Source organism: Excalfactoria chinensis, chromosome 3 (assembly GCF_039878825.1).
Source record: "Excalfactoria chinensis isolate bCotChi1 chromosome 3, bCotChi1.hap2, whole genome shotgun sequence".
NCBI classification, from domain to species: Eukaryota; Metazoa; Chordata; class Aves; order Galliformes; family Phasianidae; genus Excalfactoria; species Excalfactoria chinensis.
In genome coordinates this window covers 66,316,794-66,342,838 of record NC_092827.1, presented here as the reverse complement: position 1 = coordinate 66,342,838, position 26,045 = coordinate 66,316,794, and the positions used below count along the sequence as shown (strand labels likewise).

Below are 26,045 nucleotides of genomic sequence, written 5' to 3'. Positions count from 1 at the left end.
TTTTTTCCCACTTACAGATTAGATAACTGTGTGGTATAATATCCACAATAAAGGAAGTTGATTCCATTCGCAATGTTAGGAGAAAACCACCAATTCAAAGTGTTGTCCTCTGTACTTCTGTAAATGTCTGACTTTATTGGCAATAAACTCACAGCATAAGCTCACATTCACCAGCAAAATGTAATGAGTACTTGCCATGACTGGCTGATACTGGGGGAAAAAAAATCAGCTGTCTAGGTTTCTGCAGTGGTTTGCAGTTTTCCTTGCATGTTTCATTGCAAGCGGTCACAGAAGTAAGAGGGGCATATAGATTCACCCTTCTTTGTGACACTAATTGCATGTCATAGAATTATCTTGGTGTTTCAGATGTAGCTTAATTCAAGCTACAGACTGCACTGTGAAGGCACTGAGAGCCCCAGTGGGTCTTAAATGCTCAGACCAGCCTTGAATCATTACTGAAACACTGTCCTTTGCTCCTGGTTCTCCTTTTAAGCTTAGTTATGGGTATCCAGTCTAAGCCAGAACTACGTTATAGGTGTCTGTGTCTCATGTTCTACATCTAGCCTTGTTTTCTATGTGGACCTTAGACCTTCTTGGTATAGGTATTCCCAGATATGGTCTTGTGTTCCTGCTTAAGCAGTCGAGTTGGATCAGATGACTTCTGGAGGTTTGTTCCAATTTCAACCATTCTATAATTCTATGTAATCATATGAAACCAGCACTTTCACATCTCTATTTGTCACAGAGACCTATAGTATGGAGAACTTGCTGCAACAGCTGGTGTGATGTGTAATTAGAAAACAGAATGGAAAAGGACAGATGAGATTGTGAATTAATCCAGAGATTGAGACAGTAGTGCTGTTCTATCAGATGTGCTCATTTTCTTTGCAGAAGTGGAAAAAAACAGAAGAAGTTATTGCCACTATGCTGTATTTGGGAAAGTAGACATGACAGCTATTAGATTGCTCTTGTCACTGTTGAAGCTGTCAGAAGTAATGCGTTGTGAGGAGCCTCCAGGCACCACCACAACTAATGCCTTCAGTGGCAGCGGCAGTCTGCCTGTGATTGACTCTGAAGTGTTAAGGAGTATAAGTTCAGCTGCTCTGTTCTTACTGCTGTTAGAGCATTTGTTCCTTATCTACTGGAAGAAGACAGTGTGCACTCATGGGACCACAGTGAAGATTTTTGAGGAATATTAGTTTATTTGAATGTACTGAATTTCTCCTGCAAATTACTCATGGTTATGACAATACTTTGATGGAAGATCCGAGAGAAAATTAGTTTCACCCTCTTTCAGCCTCTGAAAAGATTTGCCAGGTCTTTACACAAGACAGCTTTTGACATGAAAGTAATATCTTCAACTTGTATTATGATCTTGTGCAACTAGATCATAAGCTCTGTTGGCACTGTGTTTCAGCAGGATTCTTGCAGGCACATGGAACTCATCTCATACATTTTCTAACAATTACACTTTGAGAGCACTAGGGTCAGACATGCAATTTAAATGAATTACTTTCAATTTTCAGAAAATTTTCAGTTTCTGTCTTCATGAGCTGCATAATATCCTGAGCAAACTACACAGAAATGCATATTAATAACAAAATTACTTCTTTTGCTTCTTGATCTCTTCTGAACATGAGAATCCTGTTTCTCTCTCTCTCTTTTTTTCTTTTTCTTTTTTTTTTTTTCCCTTTTTTTTTTATTTCACCCCAAAAGCTTTGAGTGTTATCTGAGGATAACAAAGGAGAAAGGGATAAGCAGTGGCTGGAGTTCCTCCAAGTTTGGGATTGGGGTTGTATCAAAGCATGTAGGATGGGAAATGTGTGGTCTCTGCTTCACACTGTTGCTGAAAGCATGCTGAGCTCCTCTATGAGGAGTTCAGTATGTGTTTTAAATGAAACCCACGTGTACAGTACATCTGAGGTAGCTACTACTCCTGTCAGGTTATACTTGGATATTCATAGCATCTCAATGGATCTGCTAGTATTGCAGGTTCTCTGTGCAAATAGCGGAGCACAGGGACGAAGTAATAGAATAAAAGATGAGGTGGTTTAAAAAGAAGAAAGCTTTGGACTACTACCAAGTTGATTCTGAGTGTAGGAAGAAGAATGGAATAGCCTCATTTATGCATTCCCTGATATATCAAGATGTACTGTTTTGGTATGTTTCTCTTTAAAAGACAGAAAAAAATGTTACATTTTTTCCCCAATATTCTACAAGTTGTTTGTGACATAAGATATATATATATATTTTATTTTATTTTTTTTGGAAAGTAGTCTAAAAGCTGTACATTGGAAAACGTAGGGAAAACTTGGCTATTTACTGTCCCATGCAATTACCAGATGTTTGCCATGGTAACCCCTGAAAAGTTCTGACCAGAGATTTATTCTTAGGAGACTGGGACAGCATGCCAGTTGGCTGGGGAAAGCTTGCAATGTCCAAAATAAGTTTGGTCACCACCTGTTGCTACTTAACACAATGGGAGGAAAATGATGTCTGATATAAGTGAACTCCTAGAATAACCTAAAGTAGTGTGTGTAGTAGCACCTATTTTTTTAGAAGCTCCTTTTTTCACTTCATCTCCGTAGTACATGGAGATACCTAGGGATAATAGATAGTGTAGCAAAATTTCTGCCAGGTTATGTGGAAAGTTTAACTGGAATCACTTTTTTGAAATGTCATCTTAAAGCAGAATTTTGGGGGACTGGGATAGTAACCATACTTGTAGTGGAACTTACAACGTGTCTTTAACAGGGCACAACTAAGAAAATGGAATCCAGGTTGTTAGCTATTACTGTGGGTATATTAGCAAGGGGAAAAGTTGTACTGTCCTTTGTTTTACACTGCTGTAGTGTAGCAGAAAAAAAGATCAGTAGAAGCCTTGGAACTGTGTTATTTCCTATGAATCCATTCATAGGTAGAGAACTGAGTTATTGGATGTAGCTGCAAAGGAGTCAAATTCTTTTGCAAATAAATTGTTAGTGATTTATTTGTGGATGGTTCTATGAAGAAGAAAGAGTTCATTAGGGAAATTAGCATTTATGGAATGAGGGCTTAAACTCTGTTTGTTAATCCTTGTGGCTAGTTGTCTACCTAAAGAAATAAGGTGATCCTGAAGGCATATTCATGAGTGACAGAGAAATTATGAATGTCGTTCATTTTTCTCTCTGCCAATATAATTTAAATATGTATTCTGCTACTCGTTCTACATTAACCTTTGGAGTCTTATATGATATAATGCTGCTTTTGAGGGAAGTGTAGGATAGCTGATGCCTTCCATGGGAAGCTTGAATAGAGGCAGTTTATTCAATGACATTCATTAGATTTTGAAAGTCTCTGAACATGAACTCAAGAGCTATGTGTTGACTCCAACCTAAGCCATTCTATCATATGGTTCTATGGTAGCTAATTATGGTAGTTTAATGGCAGGCATCTAAATTTCTAAATGCTAATGATATTTGTCTTCGTAAACTAAAGAAGGCCAAAGCACAGGCTTTGGGCTTTTCCCTGTAGTACTGTGCACTCTTTTTTTTATTATTATTATTTTTTATTCAGTGATACTCTTTAATGCATTTCAGTTTTCACAAATCCTATGACAGGTATTCATAACCTAATTAGTGTATTTGCCTTAGTTAAATTTGTAGACTAAGAAAAATGATGAGACTTAAGTAGAATTTCATGAAAACGGCAGTAAAAGAGCTAGTCTTTATTTTTTAGTAATAAGACTTTCTGAAACTTCTCTGAAGGTGTGAACGTCGATTTGAAGGCCATAGTAACCGCTCCTACCCATGTGGAATTGCAGTATCTCCTTGTGGGAAGTTTATAGCCAGTGGATCAGATGACAAGTGTGTAAGTAGTGTCTTTGTTTATTTTCCTCCAAAACCACAGGAGCTACTTGTATTGTGTGCAATGTAGTCCTTTCATGCCTATTCCTAAGATTCAGACTAATGAGCAAAACTGATCTTAATAGCACTTTTATATGCTTGATTACTATGTAGCTATTACTATTAACGTTTGATTCCCTATGTTTATTTCCTTTACATTGTGTGGGAAATGATCAAATTTTGTCACTCAGAGTGATTAAGAGCTAATTTCTCAAAGTTTTCTCAGCACTTGACTCTCAGTTGTCATATGCCATTGAAGATGAGGAGAATGTTATTGTCTGTAACATGGCTTTATGCAGCATGTATAGTGCTTATGTATTTGACCATAGGAACTGTGTAGCAACTACACGTCAGTTTATCTAGGCAATCAAACATGGGGTGATGAAGCTTTCATTTCTGGTTTTGCAGGAACACTGAATACAAAATGAAAAGACCCTCACCTGTATTAAGAATCTCTTAGCAAAAAGTGTTGAGTAAATGTGTATTGCTACCTTTCTGAGTTTGCACTAATTTTAATTTAGTGTCCTGTGTTGTTGGCTAGTGTTTTCCCCAGTGTTTACTAAGAGATAGATACTTGCTAGCTAGTAGTATTGCTCTTTAAAATTGGGCTTATAAATACATTCTTCCAAACTAGTTGGTTAGGAAAACTGTCTAACTTCTAGGTCTTTCAAGGTGACTCGTTAAGAATATGACACAAGGTTTCTGGTCAGTTTCAAATTCAGAGCAAATGGAATTTACTTTTGTAGCCAGTTTGAAATACGGACTCCAGTCATGTGTGAAGGTTAGAGGTTTTATTGGCAGATTGCTGGAGCTTTGGCAATGGCTAGTATATTCTCACAGTTTCCATGATAAGATATGTACTTCAAGTTTCTGGTAATTTGCATTTGAGAATGTAGTTCTCAATACAGAACAGAAGCTTTTGTTTTGTAAAGTGAAGCATATCTAATGTTGATCTCAATGCTTGACATGCATTATATGTTTAGTTGCGATTCTAATTAAGTTTGAGGACAAATAGTATAAAAAGAGGCATAGTTGTAAAACCTTTTCTCTTTTGCAATAAAGCTTAAGAAAGGCTGCTGATAGAAAATAAATTTATAGAATATGATTTTACCCTTAGTCCAAATTCTTGGCAATTGGTAGCTGATTATAGGAAGCTGAATAGCTGTACTGCATCCTGCTCCAGTTGGCACGTAGTCCCTGGTGGGCTCAGTGCCAGTCAATGTTTTCGTGTGGCTCATGGGTTAGAATTTTGCGTAATTTGCATCGCACGTCCATAGAGACTTTTCATTGTTCTTGCTGTCCCCTCTGGAAAACTGAGTCAAGTTTCAGATTCTGTGAAACTTGCTATAGCTTTAATGTTAGGACAAAATACAGTTTAGGGACATTTGTAGACCTCTCTTTGATACATTTTGACTGATTATACTTCTGCCTTTCTGTTTGGAAAAAATAAAAATAAAAAAGAACATGACAAGGAACAGTCCATTCATATTGTAAAACTAGTAACATTCTGACAAAGGGACTGATATGCAACTGAATCAGCTTAAAAATACCAAGAATTCAGATATTTTTGCAGATAATATTCAATGAGTTAATGTCCACTGGGATTATAATAGCTGTTAAAATGTATTAGTGCTGGTAATAGGTTATTTGGTTACTCCTCATTGATTAAATGTATCTTTCCACTGAGCAGTAACTACAACTCAGTCATCTTGGAGTTTAATTTATCACGTGCAATGCTTGCACCCTATGGTTAACAAATGATTGATTTTTAAGTTAGAAGAGGAATAACTGGGGTATAATTGAGAAATACTAATTACAAAACACGATTTGTATTTCACAATGTTTGCTAGAGAGAAATATACACTGTCTGCATTAACTGCAAAATCAAAACCATCTTCCTACAGAGCAAAGAGTAAGAAAGCTGAAAAATGTAGTTATAAATGAAGAGTTGCAACTTCTGTCTGCCTTTTACTTTATTATGAAGCATACTGCTTATTTGATACAAAAACTGATTGATATAGCTTCTGTTTGACTAAAGTAACCTCTTACTTTCATGTGAGCTGCTTTTGTGTGTGTACATATTGTAAGTCATGTGTTGCAAATGTTCCCGTACCTGGTTACTTCCACTTGAAAATAACCTTTGCCAAGAACTGTGTAGGACCTGACAGTTTGATCAGAACTGTATCTGTTGTTGTGTATTAGGCAGAATACGGGGAATATCGGGGCGTTACGCGACAGTCCCTTCCCCATTTCTAAAAGGATCAGTGACGTGTAATGCAGTAGGCGTAGACAAAAGGCATAGTTTATATAAGTGTGTGTTTGCTTCAATAAATCGCCATTTTACCACTCACCGCCTTGGTGTCACTTTGGTAATTGGCCCAGCTGCGGGCTTCTAGGGAGTCGAGATTGTAAAGTCATCAGTGGCCGTAAAGCCTTCAATCTGTACAGTATCCTGGTTCTGAACTGTGATAAGCCTTTCCATAATTCACAGTGATTAAAATATCTAGACAGCATTTCTAATATCAGTTCCTGTCTTCATCTTAAAAAGCCTAAGGCCACAAATGAAGTGGGTTGAGTCTTCGGTGTAATTTCTGGATGTTTAACAAGTGGATAGTTCGAAGTTTTTTACTATCAAGGAACAGTGCCAAGGACGTTAGGCAAATATTGCTGCTGGGTTTAGATTTTCATTTTCCATTTGTAGAAAAATGTTTACCTAAATATTATCTCATAAATGAAATCTTACTCTAAAAGGATAAAAGTATATGAGAAATATGCTCGATGTAATCCTAGTTACTGTTTTACTTCATGTCTAATTAGGTTCTTTTTCATAGTTTTTGTTTTGAGTACTTTGAGGCTCTCTGAATAAATTCCAAGATCCCAAAAATGAAATGAGGAATGCAGTAATAAAGATTTGGGTCTTAAATTGTTTTCAGATAATTTTGTTTCCCTTCAACCTGTAGACTTTAGTGTCACATTTCAGCCCCATTGCTGAAATGCAATTTGCTAATTTAAAAATCTGTTTCCATGTCAAGTCTCACAGGCTGGGTTTGACTGGCCCATACTGAAAACCCACAGCTTTTTTTTTCAGTGTAGGAGGTTGTTACATCAGTAACAAAAACACAACGGTATTGTATGAAGTTTTATTCCTTTCTATTTAAGGTTTTTACTAAAGTGCAGGATTTTACCTATTGCGATACCTTTGAAGCATGTTCTAAATCTGAGATTAAGTTTAGACCTCCAAAAAATGTGAAGGCACCAAATTCAGAGGTAGTAGAGTGTTTCTTCTCCAGAAGGACATTGACAGTGAAAGGAGGAACAGAAGACAGGGTATGTTGATTTAATACTTACGCATCAGTCCTAACCACTTGCAGAATTCCTGAGTGTTAACATCTGTGCAATACTGGTTTTATAGTCAATTCTCACTTTACAAATGATGCTGATGATGTACTAGTCAGGGGTCATATCCAAAGTGATCTGTAAGCCTGTGAATGGTGGACATGGCTATACTTTCTTGATCAGTTATTTTCAGGTACAAGATTCTGCGTCTGGCATAATGTTTTATTCAGTATAGGGAAACACATTTTTGTTTTAGCATAGTACCAAGTACTGTTCCTTGCTGATTTCTTAAGTTCTTTATGAAAAGAAAGGTGTTTTGGACTTTGAAACTTCTTGTTTGAACTTTAGTAAGTTACTTTGTTCATGCTTACTTCAGGACTTCATATATTCCAGAGCAGAAGGGAAGTCTTCCTTTTGGATTACTAGGGTACAATTTTGCTAGTTACAATGCTAATAAAGCTGAAATGCTCTTTTAAGTCAGATATGCAGCTTAGTTCCTTTTGAATGAGTCTGAACTCAGCAGCTTGAGCAAACTGAATGCTGTTTATGTGTAAATGGTGTTCAATCCACAGAACCAGATAAAATAGACCAAAGTAAATCACCAAAACTCATTTGGAGGTTGTGTTGCCAGCAGTATTTTCTTCTATATATATCTTCTGTTTTTGTGCTTCTTATTAATGTATTATAAATCATATTAGTCTTTCTGTGCCTCAGTTCTGATTTATAAAACTGAGTTGAGAATTGACATTTTTTTCTCTGCTTTTTACTTTGAGTGAAAAATTAAGACACCTACCTCAGTTTGTCACTACTGCAGTCAGTTATTCTGATCTTATTTACATGATAATCTTTCATGTTGCGTCTGTGGTTTAATATGCTTACAAACTGCATATGATTAGGTCCTAAATTACTTTACATTATCTCAACAGGAAAGAGAAAAACAACCCCAGATCTTCATGATGTAAATGATAAGATTATGTGGTGGTTTACCTCTCTCTTGAGACCATGATTTCACTGAAACGTTTTTAGGTAGTAATGAATGGAAGATAAAGGATTACAGATGAAGGGAATCACAGGGTTTTGAGAAAGGTATTCTGCTATAGATGTATGTAGATGGAGGAGGTAGGACATGATGATAGTTCAAAAGTTGTATTTATGTCTAGTTCATAATTTCTTGGGAGTTATACATTTGTGCTATCAGAGATGTTTTTGCTAGTTCATTGATTTTAATATGGGATTTAGAAACAAGTAGGATACCTTCTGGAAATTTGCTTTTCAAAATGTCTGATAGCAGTGTTAATATTTATTGGTTTGGTCTACGCTTCTTACCAGAGGGCTTGCAGAACAAAATGTAGTATTTGAAGCAGTGGTAGGGACTATCTGAGATATTTTGGGTTTGGATGTCATAAGCATCTCAATTATTTTTTGTTCAAATTCTATTTTATATGTCCATATTGTTTATCTCAAGCTTTAAAGGGAAACATCTGGAGAAAATAGCATTAGCAATGATTACTGTGGAAAAAACAGAACTGACATTGCTTGGCTGAGGAATATAAATGGCAGCGGATGAATGACAGGGTTTGCAACCTCCTCACTGCCAGCTATTTGTTAGATGAAATCTATCCCTTTCCAAGGAAGAATGCATCTTTGTATTACTCTTGAACCTCAATTTCTTGGACTCTTTGGGAGTGTGATTGGTTTTATGACTATTGTCTTAGGAGAGAAGAGGTAAATATTGCTTTCTTATCAACACAGGAATGACTTTGCAGTGGGCTGCTACTCTGCTCTTTGGGTATATCTTTGAAGGTGATTGAAAATCTTAGGTGTGGTAGATTATTTTATGAACCATGGAATTCTATGAGCATGAACACATCTGCTCTTGTTTGGTTCTTGGTCAGCTCAGTCTACTGCTTTATGTATGGTGTTTCTGCATCTCAGTACTGACCAACATAAATCCAGGTCAGCAGTTGAAAGGAGTGACAAATTTTCTGCTGGCTATAGAAGTGGCCACCAAAAGAAAGATCCAAAGGATAGAACACCAACCCTACAAGGACAGGCTGAAAGATCTGGGGCTGTTCCGCCTGGAGGAGGCTCCAGGGAGACATGAGAGCAGCCTTCAATATGTAAAGTGGGGCTGTGAGAAGAAAGGGTTACAGATTCTTTAGCAGTGTCTACTGTGACAGGGCAAGGGGAAATGGCTTCAAACTAAAAGAAGGGAGATTTAGACTGGATATAAAGAAGAATGTTTTAAATTAAGGGTAGTGAGGCACTGGGACAGATTTCCCAGAAGGGTGGTGGGTACACTATCCTTGGAGATCTTCAAGGTCAGGCTGCAGGGGGCTCCAAGCTACCTGATCTAGCTGCAGATCCCTGTTCATTGCAGGGATTGAAGTTGGACTTGATGACCTTTGAGGGTCCCTTCCACCTCAAATGATTGTATGATTCTAAGTGTGTTCACATAACTACTACAAAGTATCTCTTTTCCAGTAGCCTGTCAAAACTGATATTTCTGAGGCTGCAGTGTTACTGTGTAAATCTTTAAGCCTGATGTCTCATCCCACTCCCTGGGACTCCTATCTCCTACTTCGTGCCTCCCTGCATCAGCAAGGGGTCACTACTGTGGGTAATTCTGCCAGCAGAGTGAAAATACTAAATGTTAGCTTTTTGCCAATTAATATTATTTTTAAAGGAAATACCCCATATTTAAACGTAGCTGAAATTGGAAGTCAAAATAGATATAAATACCCAAATTTAATTCATGTTTAATAGTTATCTGTGTCCAACAAATCCAGTGGGATCCCGAAAGAGCATTGACAGTCACAGGTCATACAACAATACAACAATATTTGGTGCTACATAAATACAAAAGGCATAGAAATAAAAACAGGCATATATATGAACTTTTGGAATTGACTAATTAAATAGAAACTAAAATCAGAAAAAAAAAATAGATTGGAAGTTTCTAAGGAGGAAGGCTTACAGAAGTAAAACTCATGGTTTGGATCTTCTTATATAGTCTTCTTTAATGGGGAAAATTTAAACTGTGTTGGCTGTAACTGTCAGTATACTGATATATCTGACAAGTATGCCCCGTGTTTTGAAAGACCTGATCTTTGATAATGAAGAACCATATTAATTTTCACTACTCCTTTTGTGGTTATGTGGAAGGAACTCAAATTGAAACTCTGATCCTATTGTAATAGGCAATTTCTTGTGACTACCAAAGCAACTTCTGCAACAAGTTGCGTTAGAAGAGCAGAGTTTCTAAAAGGGCATATTGTATTCAATATTTTGGGGATGGACTTGAATAGATTTTCCATGCTACTATTGTATAACATGTCTCAGGACTGAAGAGTGTTAATCAGTGCTTAGAATACTTGCAAAAACTGTTTTATTATGTGTGGATTTGGCACTGATGCATGTAATTACAGTAGTCTAACACTTTCCACTATAATTCTGTTTTCAGTTGTTTGTAACCAGGAATGTTTTGTGCTGAAACTTTCCATGCTGGGTGTCTCCTTCAGGCTGATTGTTATTTTATATTTTAGAACAAGTATTTCAGGTGTTTGTTAAGCTTGGGATTAAGGAAAAATACACAGTTCAGTGGGAGATGTGGACCCAGGGTAAATAGATTGATGGAGTGCAACCCAAACAATTATATCACACAGCAAGGGACTGTGCACCAGATGTAATGACACTAATACTGTGCACCAGATGTAATGACACTAATGGAGGCAGAGGGAGGCTAATGTCTTACGCTTTCATGACAGTCATCTGGATTTATTAGTAAATTTATTTATTTATTTATCTTCCCACCAGATAATGCTTCCATCTGCTGGAGCTCATTTGAAATATTACACTAACTAGTCCCAGGAAAAGGATGACTTTGGCCATTCCATGCAAAATTTCTGAAGAAATCTCTAATTGTTTAGGGTCAAATTAAGTATGTTAGACGCTAGGGTCTTTTATTTTTGATTTCCTTACTTACTCATTTATTCATTTCTTTAAATGATTAATACTTTAAGAAGGCACTCCAATTTAAAAACACGGTGTCTAGAAAAGATGTGTATTTCAACTGTTGTTGCTTTACAGTCTCCACGCAAGGAATGATAAAAAGAATTATTCTGTTGTGTGTTCATTGTTACTATTACTGACTTGCTTTCCCCTCTTCCCTTTTCCTGAAGAGATGTGAGCATGTAAATAGTTTGATTCAAATGCACATGGCTGTAGATTTAGATCAGGGGGCATCTGGAACAGGTGGGGATAAGTTTATTTTGAAGGCAGAGTTTGTTTATTTAGCACACCCTTTCTACCAGGGTAGTAAAATTAAGTAGTTTTGCATTTGGATATAAATTCTTTTCTCCTCAAGAAAGGTCTGTCAGCCTTCTTCCCCGACTCTTGCTACAAATTTAAAGAAAGCAAAAGCTTGTATAAGGTGCTAAATACACTCTTTCACTGTGAGTTAATCAAAACTGACTACTCCAAATGTTCTCCAAACTTCATGTGAATGGAAACACGAGTAAGTATGTGGTTATGGTTGCAGGAAACCTGTTTGGAAGCTATTGGTACAGGTATATGATTTTTACTTTTGGCTGACCTTGGACAGGAATGGAAAGAAAATACCAGTATCTACTGAATCAGTATTTTTATTACAAAAAAAAAAAAAAAAGGTCTTAATAGAAAAAAAGGAATTGACCTTGGCTGAAATCTGTAGCAGATTATATGTATGTATGCATTTGGGGAATTACTGAGCAGTTCCTAAGCTGTATTGCTTTCTGTATTACATTTCATTTACTGAAGAACGTGTTCTTTCTCTATCACTGAATTCATATTTTCAACATTGTTGTTGTTGCTAGTGTTATGGTGTTGTTTATACATCACTTACTGTTCTTTTTTCTGTAGAGCAGAAACTGCCAGAAAAATCCAGTCATTATAGAACAGAAAAGTAATTTGAGTGGCATCTCAAATGTAATAGAATTAGCATGATGGCAGCCTACAGAAGGAGAATATTTATTTTGGAGTTATTACACTTTTTATGAGTACCTGAATACCATTTCTGTTAAAACAGATTTTTATTTTTTTTTTTAAACTATTGAATTTAATGGTAATTAAAAGAACAGTATTTCTTTGAAGAGAGAACTGTCAGAAATACAGGGTTGTGTTCCTAGCCCCTTTGTGCGTGTTTCATGTAGCAGCTCTTCAGTATGAAAGCAGTCTCGTATAAACTAGACTGAGATCTTCTCTATCCTGACAAGTGCTTCAGTGCTTGGCTACACATGTGCTTCCATCTGCGTCTTCTTGTCTTTACTCTGACCCAGAGAATCTTGCTACACAATGTGTCTGATTCTGAAGCATGCTGCATCCAGCACTAGGGGTTACATCTTGAAAGATGGGAGGTAAGAGCTTAAATGCTTTGTAGGCTAAGAAGTGTGATTGGCTAACCTCTCCTTTTAAACACTTGGTAGATGCTACTGAAGCTATACAACTTTGTAACATTTTTTAAAGGAAATATCTGAGCTTAAGTGTTGATTTAGTAACAGTGTGGAAAAGCATAAGTTAATGTGTTTCATGGGATTTATCTTAAAACAACAACCAAAAAACAATAACATGTTTTGACATCTTCTTTAGAGATGAACTGGGACTCAGAGACTTAGCAAAACATGAACGTGATCCTCCTCAATTAAAATAGAACTGAGAATATGGAATTGGAAGTTAATTTTTATTGCATAACTTTGGCAAAGTTTTGCAAGTCACTGAATTAAGATGGAAAAAACTTCAGCTTCACTTAATATATTTCTCTGTGATGTTACCTTCTTTAAAACATGAAGCTGTGTTTCTTCTTGGCTCAGAACATGCTGGAAGACACTGTCTGTGATTGAGTGTTTATTCTCCTGACTCTTGCTGGTCTTGCCTTCATCTTTTCCTTGTGCTTTCTTCCATGAAAGAGACAGAGGACAGAAGGTTTTAAAGAGGAAAAGAAAACTGTCAGTAAGGCAATTTAGTCAGAATGGATAGAGATGATGGAGAGTAGTGATAAGCATAGTCCTGTCTGTTGCCTGTTCTTTTCTGCTGAAGGCTGTCCTTATTGATACAGCCTTTACAACAAATTTCAACTGAAGAATAAGTAGCTTGCAATATGATTATAAAAAAATCCATGAATCCATTTTTATATCTTCTCACAAATGCATCAAGTGTACAGAGTCTAGAGAATGTATGCTTCATGTCAAGCACCTGAATTGTTTCATTCTCCACAGTATTTTAATTAATTTCTATCCTGTCTAAACTTTTCTATCTAATAAGGTCTGAAATGTATTAAACAAAATGCCATTTGTCCTGTTCTTGCAGTCTTGCAGCCTATAACATAAAGGGAATTTGGGAGGGTACTGTGACAGTAAAACTTTTATGAAAACTTTTTAAAATCTAATGTTTTGGCAATGTTGTAATCTGCTTGTGGTATGAAGCAAATAGCCAAAATTCTTTTCTTAGTATTTTTAAATCAGTAAAGAAGAATCAGTTGTATTATTTCTGCATGGTCAACTTCACAGGCAAGAACCTGAGTAGTTCTGTGTACAGACCATTTACTAACACGTGGTCATGTACATCAGAAAATAATTTCTTGCCTACAGACAAAACATAATGCTTTATTTTGTGTCATTGTAGCAATTTTATCTCATTTGGGTTCCTTTTGCCTCTTTCATTCCATGTGAACTGATCATATTCCAAGCTGTGCAAGTCATTGTAGCTGTGGTGTAGCTATATGTTTTAAAACAAAAAAAATGTTTTTTGTGTATTATGAACAATTCAGTATTTCTTCTGACCAATTTCCTGAAATATATGAAAAGTAGAGAGGAGAGTCTTACTGTTTGAGGCAGTTTCCAATTAACAAGTGTCCTTGCTCTATCCTTTTAGGAAGGGCACAATGATTTCAACACATTAATTGACATTCTACTTCTTTTCTGAGGTAGTATGGTAATATTTGTGTGGGATGCTACAAGGGATCCAGAGGTTAAAAATGAATACTTTTCTGTCCATTTTTAGATAGCTGATTGAAGACATTAGATAGTGTTAGTTCTATATCCTGGACTTTGTGAAGTATAGAAACAGCATGCGATTAAGTAGATTTATTATGAGCCTCTCAGTGAATATGGTCTTGTATCGAAAGTTTGATACTGTGGACCGTCAGATTTCATTAATGTTGACTTGGATTATAGATTCTTTGCAGTTGACTGTTGAGATTTGTTTTCTGAGTGAAACATTAAGTGTTTTTCAGGAGCTGCCTTGGTCCGTGAATCTTTTCATAAATTGGAAAGACTGTTAATTGAGTGCAAAAGTTTTTAGGATGTGTGTTGTGTAGCAGTTTGCTGCATGCAAAGTCAAACTGAGTTGGTCTGGGGCTTCTTCAAGGTTAAAAAAATTACATTACTCCCTCTAAAAATATATATATATATATATATGCATACATATGTATATTTAACTTGAATTAACTGTAGTTAGGCATTTGAAAAATTATCCTGATTTATAGAAATCTCTTTAAAGATGTGGAGGACATAGAAAAATGTCTAGCTATTATGAATCATTCCTAACTTGACTGTAGGCTGAATCTTTAGTCCTCTTGTACTATACTTTGGTGTATCCATAGTATTTTACTTCTTTAAAGTGAAAATTATTTCACTGTTTTTTTTTTTTTTAGGCTTATATATATGAGATGCATTCAAGTACCTTTTCGCATAAACTGGGAGGACACACAGATTCTGTCGTTAATGTGGCTTTTAGTCCCTTTTCGCCACAGGTAAGTTCTTTTTTTTTTTTTTTTCCCTTTTTAATTCTAACTTGTAAAATGTTCACTCAAGTCACTACAAAAAGAAGTACGTATAATTTCAAGAAGGTCTTGGTGTCTAGAATCACCTTAAAGAAACTCAGATCTTACCATTCCTCAGGGATAGTCATACTCACACAGCCTATGGCCCTTTCACATCAAAGGTTAAGGATACTTTTCTAAACTTTTTGTACTGGAGTACTTGGATTTCCTGGCTTTTTTGGTTTCCAGATTCTTAGAGACTTTCAGCATTTGACCTCTTTCTATTTGATATCCCACTGCTTCAGATTTGAAAAAGAAATAATCACGTTTCCTTTTCTGATGCTACTTTGAGGATAAGCTCATAAAAGGATATTGTATGATGTTATCCATTTAATGTCATAGTTACATGAAATGTGAACAAAGCTTAAGAAATAACCAAGGGCTTTATTTATATGCACAAATGTCTACATTTTTTGTCTATTTGTAACATAGAAGCTTTATCTGCTTAGGTACATATATGTATATATGTATACATACGCTGGTCAACACTCTCCTAGAATATACACCTTCTCTCTCAAAAACACTTGCCCAGAATTTCTATCTGGATACAAGTTTATACTAGGAAGCTTTATAATTTAGTTTGTCAATATTCTCATATTTCAGTATATAAAATATTTCAATATTTCTCCTTATTTTAAAGGCAGTACTTTAAACAATGATAACCAGGTACGTAAGTTAATATGTACATATATGTGTTACCCTAGAGTGCACAGTAGTTCTTCTTTACTACCTCCTCAACAGGAGTTGCTACTATTCAAAAATAAGTAACAAGTAAAATTACATCAAAGAGAATTGTTTTACTTACATTTCTTATACTTCCACATGTAAAAGAATGTGCTAGCATTTCTGTGGTTTTAAAATTTTCTAGAAGTATTATTCCTTGAGTACATGTTGTTTGAGCTGAGAAAATGTATAATTACTATCCTGTGATGAGCACTATGTATTTCTGCTCTTTGGATTGAGCACTACAGTGTGTTCAATAAAAGGATAGGGTGTATGAAAATTTGCATCCAGATTAAGACTAGTCTCAGAGCTTGCTAAAAATATCAGTAAGAAGACTGTAGAGTGAGGAAAAAAGCAAGTCGCAAAAGAATTAGAAAATAGTAATCCTGTGCCTTGGAAGAAAGGCTTTGTATTAGGCAACCAGAGTTTCCAATACTGGATCATTTTTATACCTGCTACTCATTAGGAATTTGAAATTTACTGTAGTTTTCTTTCATTTGAAATTTGAATGAATATAGTTAAGAACTAGATTGTGTTCTGGATAACCTCTGCACAAAGCCCCACTGCATTCAAAGGGAAACACTGGTAGGGGAAAGAGTAATGGGTAAAAAAAGGGAAGTGACTGATTAGTGAAATTTGAACATTATGGCTGAGCTTTGTGTGGAAAGATCCAGCCAAGAGTGACGTGTATTGGCAGCAATCCAGTTCAGTGGTTGCTTTCCCAGCACCTGTCCATGATGCAGTTTGTTCCAGTCGTTATTGCAACTCTTGGTTCCATGGAGATTCTTCCAGAAATAAGGGGCATTTACTTTATTTTTTAATTTTTTAATTTAAATGACATCCTATGTCCTTTCATCATATAATGCTCTGGAGTGACTTATAAAATGTCATGAAAGCTGGTGAAGAAGAATCAGATAGAAGTGTTGGCTTTATCCTAGTTTAATTTTCAAGCTTTCTTAGTTTTAGCCTCTTTGTGCCTCTTTCTGATTTCATTAATTGTATAAAAATTATGTAGGGAAAAGTGTTAAGCTTCTTATAAATATTAATTGCATTTAAATCTATTTTAAAGAATGTGCATTAAGGGGTATAAAATTTTTAAGCTATAATAACTGCAACTATTAACTGCAGTACAATTTTGTGAATCAAAGTTAAAATAGAGAGGGAGTCTGCCAAATAGGAAAGCTATCAGTCATCTCTTTATGAAATGGTAGTGAAACAGAGTAAAAGCAAATGAGGAGACTATTGCTGTCTGCAGGTTTTTGGTGGCTTTTGTCTAGCTCACTGTTTATTTCATCTTTGTACAATCTGGGCATATGCTAGCAGAGTCCTGTACAATTGCATGTTACTTCTCTTAGTAGAAGTAATGAAACTCCAAGCTCTGAGCCAGTGCACTATACATGCACACATACTTGCAGACACAGAAGAGTAAGCTTTTGAGATGAAAAAATATAATCTAAAAAACATAATCTAAGTTCAGCTTTACTTTGACTTGGAGGTTGGATTAGATGATTTGTTAAGGTTTCAGTGAAGCTATCCATACAAAATAAACAGCTATTTAAAGGAATGTACTGTAAATTAATGTAGGATATTTGATGAAAAATAACAAAAATAAAATTTGCGTGTTATGAAATGTGGAAAATTTATTTCATTTTCCATTTGCCTATAGTTTTTTAAGAAGTGTATAAAAGTTTGATGTGAGCACCAAACAGATAAGCTATAAGATAGATAGCTTCAGGAAAAAAAAAAAACCTTCTTTCCCCAAAACTAGACTATAAGGGGGAATGCCCTGAGCAACCAGGGCTGGGTTACATATTTACCTTCCTCTTGTTAGGTTAGATGGTATTATTTCCTGAAGTCCTTACAAACTGAATTATTTGATGTTTCTTTGATGCTGATATGCACCAGAAATCTGTCACTGAAGGCCTAGCATTTAAAAATTGTCATTTAGAAAACACTTTCACCTTTGATTTTTTTTTTTTTTTCACATAAGTTCAAATGCAAAGTAGAAATTGTTGAATTGGAAAATGAATTAAATGAGCCACAAACTGTTTTATCAAATGCCTATTTTACAAGTGTGGAAGGTATTATTTCAAACTGTTATTCTGTTGAACAGTTTTTTTTTGTGTGTGTGTTAATGTGTAAGTCTAGTTTTATGACCAGTGAGTACATCTATATTTCAAATAAAATTAGTTTCAGGTATATTGTTTTTATTGTGACAAGATTATGTTAGAAACTAACTGTCAGTAAACATATTATTGGGCAGATGGAGAAGTTTAAATTAATAGTGAAGATCTGGAAGACTCTTTCACAGCTAGGTTTACTTGGAAACCATTGAAGATTTCACAGTAATTTTCTGCCCACCTGCTTGGAGTGAGACATGTATAATGTTCCTAGTAATGAGATTTGCTTGTGGATCTCTTCGGCAGTTATACAGTTATTACTGTCTAACCACCACTTTAGTCAGAATTGGCTACAGGTAGTTTTGGATGTGTCTGGAAAAATGAGTTATCGTCTTTTACTAGCTACTAACAAAATATACTTTTCCTGGTGGTCACATCTGGAGATTTCAGTTTAGAACATACTGTATAAAAATGCCATCCCTTTGTGATTTTAGTTCACCATTGATGGTTCATTTAATCATAATTTTTTCCCCAATGGAGGTTACTTCTGTAGTGATATGGAAAATTATTTTTCTGACTTAAGTTTGCTTGAGTTTTGGCTTTAGTATCAAATTTGTCTTGTCATCCCTACGTAGGGCACATTTTTTCCAGTATGATGTTCTGCCTTAGGACTCAGAACTGTCTTGTCAGAGATTAATTCATGTGGATATGAAACTTGTGACCAGCTTCACCTCTAATATGATTTAATTGAAGTCAGGAAAATGCTCTCACATGGTTCTTTTGACCCTGGTGTCTGTGTCAAGTCAGTCTAATTACTTCCTCTCGTAGTCCACACATATGTCAAAATGTATGTAAATGAAATTTATCAGCTTTTTTGTTTTTACTTCAGTTTTCTGTATGAGAGGAATAAATGGCCAGTTGTCATCTTTTCTGTTCTTTCATTCCCAGAGATCAAATTCAAAGGCAAAAAACTGCAAACAAATTCTTAAAAATTGCTCTAGTTCTTTTCCTTTCTGAAATTCATATGAAAGTTTTGAATTCTTCTCAAAGACCAGGTTACAGAGATTAGAAAACTTTAAACTTTATTTTTATATAAGTATTTTTTTTTAAACTATATTGGTAGAATCCTTTGTTTTCTGTATGGCCCTCAGATTGACCTTCATAGTCATGAAATGGAAGCTGCAGGCATGTCAGAAAACTTCGGAGGGAATGCAGCTGAGAATTTGAATCCTGATGAATAAGAAGGCAAACAGGGCAATGAAAAATGGTCAGAACGTGTATTTTCAGGGCAGATAGCTCACTTGACTTAAAATGTTAATCCGGTTGAACTAGATTATTGTATTATTCGAGTTAATAAGACAGGGATCTCTTGGAAAGGGTCCAGCAGAGGGCTGCAAAGATGGTGAAGGGCCTGGACCATCTCCCCTATGAGGAGAGACTTAGGGAACTGGGTCTGTTTAGCCTTGAGAAAAGAAGGCTGAGAGGGGACTTGATCCAGGTTTATAAATACCTGAAGTGTGGGAGCCATAGTGGCGAGGCTGGTCTGTTTTCAGTAGTGCGTGGGGACAGGACTAGGGGCAATGGGCTGAAACTTCAGCATAGGAAGTTCCGCACGAATGTGCGCAAGAACTTCTTTATGGTGAGGGTGACGGAGCACTGGAACAGGCTGCACAGGGAGGTGGTGGAGTCTCCTTCTCTGGAGATATTCAAGACCCGCCTGGACGCCTACCTGTGCGACGTGGTGTAGGGAGCCTGCTTTAGCAGGGGGGTTGGACTCGATGATCTCTAGAGGTCCCTTCCAACCCCTATAATTCTGTGATTCTGTGATTCTGTGAAACCCACACAAATCTAGAAAGAGTAGGAATGGTTTCCAGAAGTCTGAGAAAGCTGGATTCTGAGATTTAAGATGTAAGGATATTTGTGGAGAGGGTCACTTGGAAAAAATCTGAACTCTAATTACTTACTTTTGGATTTTAATTAACTCCAAAACAAAATTCATTTCTGCAAGTATGCTACTGTTCTCAGAAGAGACACTGTTCTGGAATTTTAGGAAATTTACAGATTGGCCTGAGCTGGACCAACTATGACTATACTATGCCTGTTACAGCTAATATACTTTAAAAAAATCATATTATCTGAATGCAGTAATGTCTTCCTTGGAAATTATTAATAAAGGAGAAAAAAAAGTGATTATTTTTATTTTGGCCAGAAGGGTACTGTGGATTTGTTGATTATTCTTGAATACACAAATTCCCAAGCCTAATTTTTTCTTTGTTTCTTTTTTCAGAGATCTATCTTATACTAACTTGCTTATAAGCAACCTATCTTGCAGCTATCTTGCAATCTTGTAATTTGTTCTCACGTGCCACTACAAATGTTAAACACAAATTATTTGCAACTGCAGTTGTTCAAGCTAGGATATTTTACTTCATGTTTTTGATGAACTGGATCTTTACACACACTGGGTCAACTTGACCTCGTGTTCTAATATCAAGTTTACAACTCTTTACTTACTATTTTACTGATGTGTCCTTTCAACATACTGCTTTAAGATACTGAGAAAGGAATTTCAGTTGTCATTTTCCCTTTAAGCAGTAGTGTGCAGTATTGCAGGCTTTATATGAGGATTGTCTGCCAAGAACTGTACTGCAGTTGGTGTCTGGTGAGAAGTCATTTCCTTTACCATCATCCAACCAAAGAAGACAGATGCATCAATAAAAAATAAATAAAAAAATAAATAAAAAGCCCGATGTTATCTGATATATAACATACTTTCTGGGGTTGGCTATATTCTTTCCTTCTCTTCTTGCACTGATAGCCATACTTTAAAAAAAACGCAACTGTTAGCAGTCCTTCAGGGATGCAGATGTGCAGTTTAAATCTATAGGAACAAGTATGAAAATTGTTAATTCTGGAGAAATTCTTCAAATTTAAGTAATTGCATAACTAGTACACTTGGAAGGGTTACGTGGATTTTGAAATTCAGTCTTAGGACAAAGCTACAGCTTGTCTTCTATCCTAAATTTAATCCTATTCTAAGTGGCTCACGGGAAAGAAGGTTCTTCAGCTCTACCACCCTTGGGAGCTTTTCAGTGTAGGTCAGTGTACAGTGCCAAGTTTGATTCCTACCTGTTTGTAATGTTTACACCTACAAATTTTGGGCTTTGCCTTTAAAAGAACTGCTTTGATGGAAAAACTGAATAAAGCTTCTAGTTGTACACAGGGTTGATTCAGTGTGTAGAGATCGTATTAGGGTGATGCAGAAGGTAATCCTACTAAGTTTATTCCATTCCCTGATAGTTCATAACGAGATTTTCTATTTTCAAGTTCATACAATATGTCTTTTCATACAGTAGGAATAATGTTACTTTTACAGTTTCTAATAGCAGTAGTAATGCTATGTGCAACCCTGTGTAATGTTATTTAGCAGAAAAGTTTGTTTATACCTATAAAGTGACTCGTAAGCACGTATGACAACTCTGAAGAAGGATGGTGGAATTTTTAAAAAAAGGAGGAGAGAGCTGTCTCCTAGCTAGCAAGGACAATGCAGTTTAATCATGCGATACTCAAGTCATTCTAAGTACATTGCCAGCAAATCACAGCTGTACACCACATGATTTGAGGTAAATATGCTTGCACTGGTAAGCCTTTTAATTCACAGTACATTTGTTGTAAAATCTTTACCGTAGTTCTTACAAATGTAGATACTCTATTGAATGGCATTAATAGTCTGAATGATACTTAGGGGTGGTACCAAACAATTGGTTACTCAGCTGTCTTGAGTTCTGTTTACCAAGAATCTAGACAGGGAGGGCTGAGGTCAGTTGTGGACTGGAAGGAGATAGGATTGGCTGGGAGTAGGAAGGAAAGTCACTGACTGTAGTCATAGGGATAATCTGGAAAAAAAAAAGCTTCTTGGAGATAATCAGATAGAAAATGTGGGTAAAGGGGGAGTGTTGGAGACTAACAATAAGAACTGGAGGCAAAGGACCTACGTATGATCTTGGAGAGATGAAGAAAGAGCCTAGAGGGAGGGAGTGAAAACCCTGCAGAGAGAGGTAAGAGAAAATAGCTGCAAGGATAAGAATAATGGTTTCTGCAGTTTTAGTTATGCCTTTCTGAAAAAGAGAGCAAAAATGAAATGTCTCATGCTTGGTTTCAGAGATGAGAACTCACAGTTGATCATAGCAGTTCTGAAAATTACTGTGCTCAATGCCTCCGAAAAAGCTACCCTTCAAAGGATTGAAGCAGAGTTGCCAGATAAAATAAACATCTCTTGCTCCTCTCACACACTACAGAACTGTCTTGCAGGAACCAATAATATAATACTGAAAGGGATAACCAAATGAGCATCTGCTTTTCATGCTCCATTAAGAAGCATGTAGAAAAATTCTGTGTGGTGGAAATCTTGTGCTTCAAATACAGTCTTCTCCTCTGTCCTGAGGAACTGAAATGAGGAAGCTCTGGCAAAAAGAGGAAAGACCAAACAGTAGTTTGTTCAACTATGTTTCTTACAGAAATTTTGAAGTAAGAATTAGGATTTAATTATCTTATATAGCCCTCTAGGAAGTTATCTTTCAAATACTGTATTTCTTTTTCTTGCCATCTTGTAAAGCTAGTCTGTATCACATGCTTTTCTTAACAAAGAGCATTCAGAGAATGTAATCTAACACTTGCTGATACCAGAAACCATTCCGTGGGAGGTTTCAGTTCTACAGTTCAGGGCTTTGTAGAACAGTTATAAAGTGTCTACCTTCACCTTGATTAAAATTCAATCATTTGTATTTCAAAAGGATTATCCTTTGCTACATAGTCTTCGAGAAATTTATGGCCAAATCTACTGACAATTATTATATGAATGAATAGAGATTGTATAGGATGGCAGAATTCAGCCATTAAAAATGCAATTAGATGTATGCAGGGAAAATAAAGAATGGAATAATCTGCATTCCAAATGAGCTTTTGGAAAAAGGAACACTAAATCTTAGCTAACGTATTAAATATGAAAAGAAAAACAGACACAACTTCTGTCTCAAATTAAAATAGCAGCATAAAATGGTTCCAGCTGTCCAGTGAAGTATGATATAGCCACACCAAACATTTTGGCCCAGCTTCTGGCTGTGTCTCAACTGTGTACAGCACAAGTGGGGAAAGAAGGAAGCAGAAATTATCTAAAGTTGCCTTTTGTACTTATTTTCTTACAAACTTCCTGATCTTTATATAAAGAACAGAAGCTCAGAACTGCGAGGTCCTCGCTCCCAGCAAGCTTTCCTTGTAAACTGATTTGGCAGATGGGCAGCTTCTGTTTGTTTTCTTCCTTTCTGGCCTGCAGCATATGTAGGCAGGAAAGAGTAGATCCTGATAAAGGGATCGCGTAACTCTTTCTTTTATTCCATATAAATAATCAACAGATGGAATCACTGTTTTTCCTAGCTGCTGGGTTTCTAAAGAATGGCATTTGAGATGACTAACAACTACAGTAACTCGTTTATTAAAATAATGGTATTGTAATCTGAGGAGATTGGTTTATCTATGTTTTTTCCTAATTTTGTAATGTATCAACTTTGTCTGGCATATCTTGCTAGCTGAGACATCCTGTGACATCATTTTTTACAGAATGGCTGCAGTATTCCATCTGGGGAGCTGCTTAATTATGAAAGAACCTTTCTTTGAACAAATAGGTCATTTTCCTACTGCCATACAATACCATACTACAAGCCCATGCCTGGGACTTTCATGTTCACATTTTATTCTGTCAAATTCTGTAATAAAGTATGAAACATCTCTGCTTATATGATGTCTAACATGGAATAGCTTATGATATGAATGCAGTAGTACATTGCTGGCTCACGTTGAGTCAGTAGCCCCAGTATTTCTACCTAGGGCTGCTTTCAATCATTTCTCCTCCAGCCTCTATTTGTGCTTGAGATTTCCCTTACTCAAGAGCAAGACCTTGCGCTTGGCCTTGCTAACTTCTGGTTAGCATCCCTGCCCTTCAGCATTCTGGGTGCACCAAACAGCTTGGTGTCACTGACAGACTTGACTTGACTGTGCACTCAATTCCACTGTCCATGTCATCAACAGAGATATTTTATGATGTATGTCCCAGTAAAGACTCTTGTGGGATGTCACTTGCCATTGGACTTAACCTGGATTTCAATCTGAGATATTATATGAGGTGTCTAAAAAAAGTCATAGAAACATAGAATTGTTTGGGTTGGAAGGGACCTTTGAGCTCATCTGGTTCCAATGTCGTGCTCCATTCAGTCTGGCCTTGAATGCCTCTGAGGAGGGGACATCCACAGCTTTTCTGGGCAATGTGTTCCAATGTTTCGCTAGTCATTGGCAAATTCCACAGCATGGGTGTGTTGAAGATGGGTGAGGAATGGTTGTTCATGTTCTAATACTGAATTAGTCTACATCAGATAACAATAACCTGTCGTAGGTTAAAAACAAATGAAGCTGATTTTCCTTAATGTGTAGTTAAGCTTTGTAGTATCTCGACATGGGATTCAGTGAATGCTGTTAGTTTATATCATTTTGAGGGAAGACTGGATACACGTTTGGGTGAGAAATCTGTTAAAGGAAAATTAAAACATTGTGTTTGAAGCCAAATGTGCCTGTCTTTCAAGTTCTTCAGAAAGTTTCCTGTTCTGCAGAGTGTTAGGGATGGTATACTTAGTCTATTCCTGTGTCTTGCTGTTCTTAAAAGTTCATTCTTTCTTATTTCTTGGGTGTTCGCTATGAGGCTGCTATAAGAGAAAGGATACTGAGCTGATCAGGCCTGACCCTGTATAGTTTTTCCCATAATTCATATGCAGTGAAAATCTGTGATCTTTCTGATCATTTGAAATGACATAAGAGATAGAATTTCCATAAATGGACAAAACAGGATGAAGGACTTCACATATTTTCTCCAGCCCAATGACAGAGTGACCTCTCTATCTGAGCTTACTAATTCTGATTTTATTTTATAGTTACACATTAAATAAATATTTTGCTGGTGATCTGAATAAAGTTATGTCAGATCTTCAGTTATGTCACAAAGAATGCAACTGAAGCATCATATTTGTGGCTATGATCTCATTAAATAATTTATATTCCATACATTTATCCAAGACACATAGTAGATATCATTATTCTAGTTAGTGAGCTTTTTTGAACGGAAATGCCGTGGTCTATTTTTTGCTTTCTCCGTTTCTTCCTTCCTCCCTATCCTCTGTATTAATAAGGGTCTGCTTCACTCTTCCAAAAATATTAACTCTTCGTTGGCTTCCACTGTTGACTTTCTTCACCATCAGTTGGAGAAAAGGTTCAATGATTTTATGTTATGATGCTGGTAGCAAGCTGGGCCTTTTAATTACAAATTTTGCCTTATTTATTTCACAACGATTTTTTTTTTCTCCTTTTTCGTCCCCTTGATATGAAAAGAAGGGTTTTAACTGTGAGTAATACCGACATCATCAAACTAGCCTAACTATCCTACATGCGAACAGGTGTGATTGCTTTGATACAGTAATATCATTAATTTCACACCTCAGGCTTTTCCCTGTCTTTTTGTTTTTTTAATGCTCAGATTGATTCAATTGTCATTCCATTGTAGATGTTGTTGGTGAAATGCTATCAGGACAGCAATGGGAAATTTAGGGAACTAGGAACTCTAGATATTACCATTTTGACCACTGTGTTTTACAGCCTTTTTGTTGGAACTACTTGTCCTAGCAGTAACAACAGAAACCACAGACAATTGAAATGCTATTACTAAGTTAGTATTTCATAGCTTTGCAGGCAAAGTGTGTAGAAAAAAAAACCAAACTAACTAAAATCCATTGATTCCTATTGCCTTAGAGTTTAATTTGAAAACTCTCTCTTCACAGAGTTAAATTTATTGCTATATTCTGTGTTTCTGCAGAAACTGTGTAGTCTATTTTTAGCTTGTTGTAAATGTATGGTATGCTTTGAACAACTCAGAAACTCCCTTTTGATAAGATTTCAGTCTGCAGTTTATCATGCTGACACAGATTATCTCACTGAATGTTCCATGCAATGTTTCTGGAGAAAAAACACTAGATTTAATCATTTTAAAAGTAGGTTGTCATCACCACATACAGATAATCTACAAAATTT

The 26,045-nt window shown here is 36.1% G+C and overlaps 1 protein-coding gene across 2 annotated transcripts in view; it reads left to right on the top strand.

Annotated features, from left to right (window-relative positions):
- Positions 1-26,045, top strand: part of WDR27 (WD repeat domain 27) — a 90,748-nt gene that overhangs the window by 38,125 nt on the left and 26,578 nt on the right. For both annotated transcript variants that reach the window (XM_072332356.1, XM_072332355.1), the window contains 2 exons: positions 3,747-3,849; positions 14,908-15,006. In XM_072332356.1, coding sequence (XP_072188457.1) covers positions 3,747-3,849; positions 14,908-15,006 — 202 coding nt within the window. The remainder of the gene's footprint in view (positions 1-3,746; positions 3,850-14,907; positions 15,007-26,045) is intronic.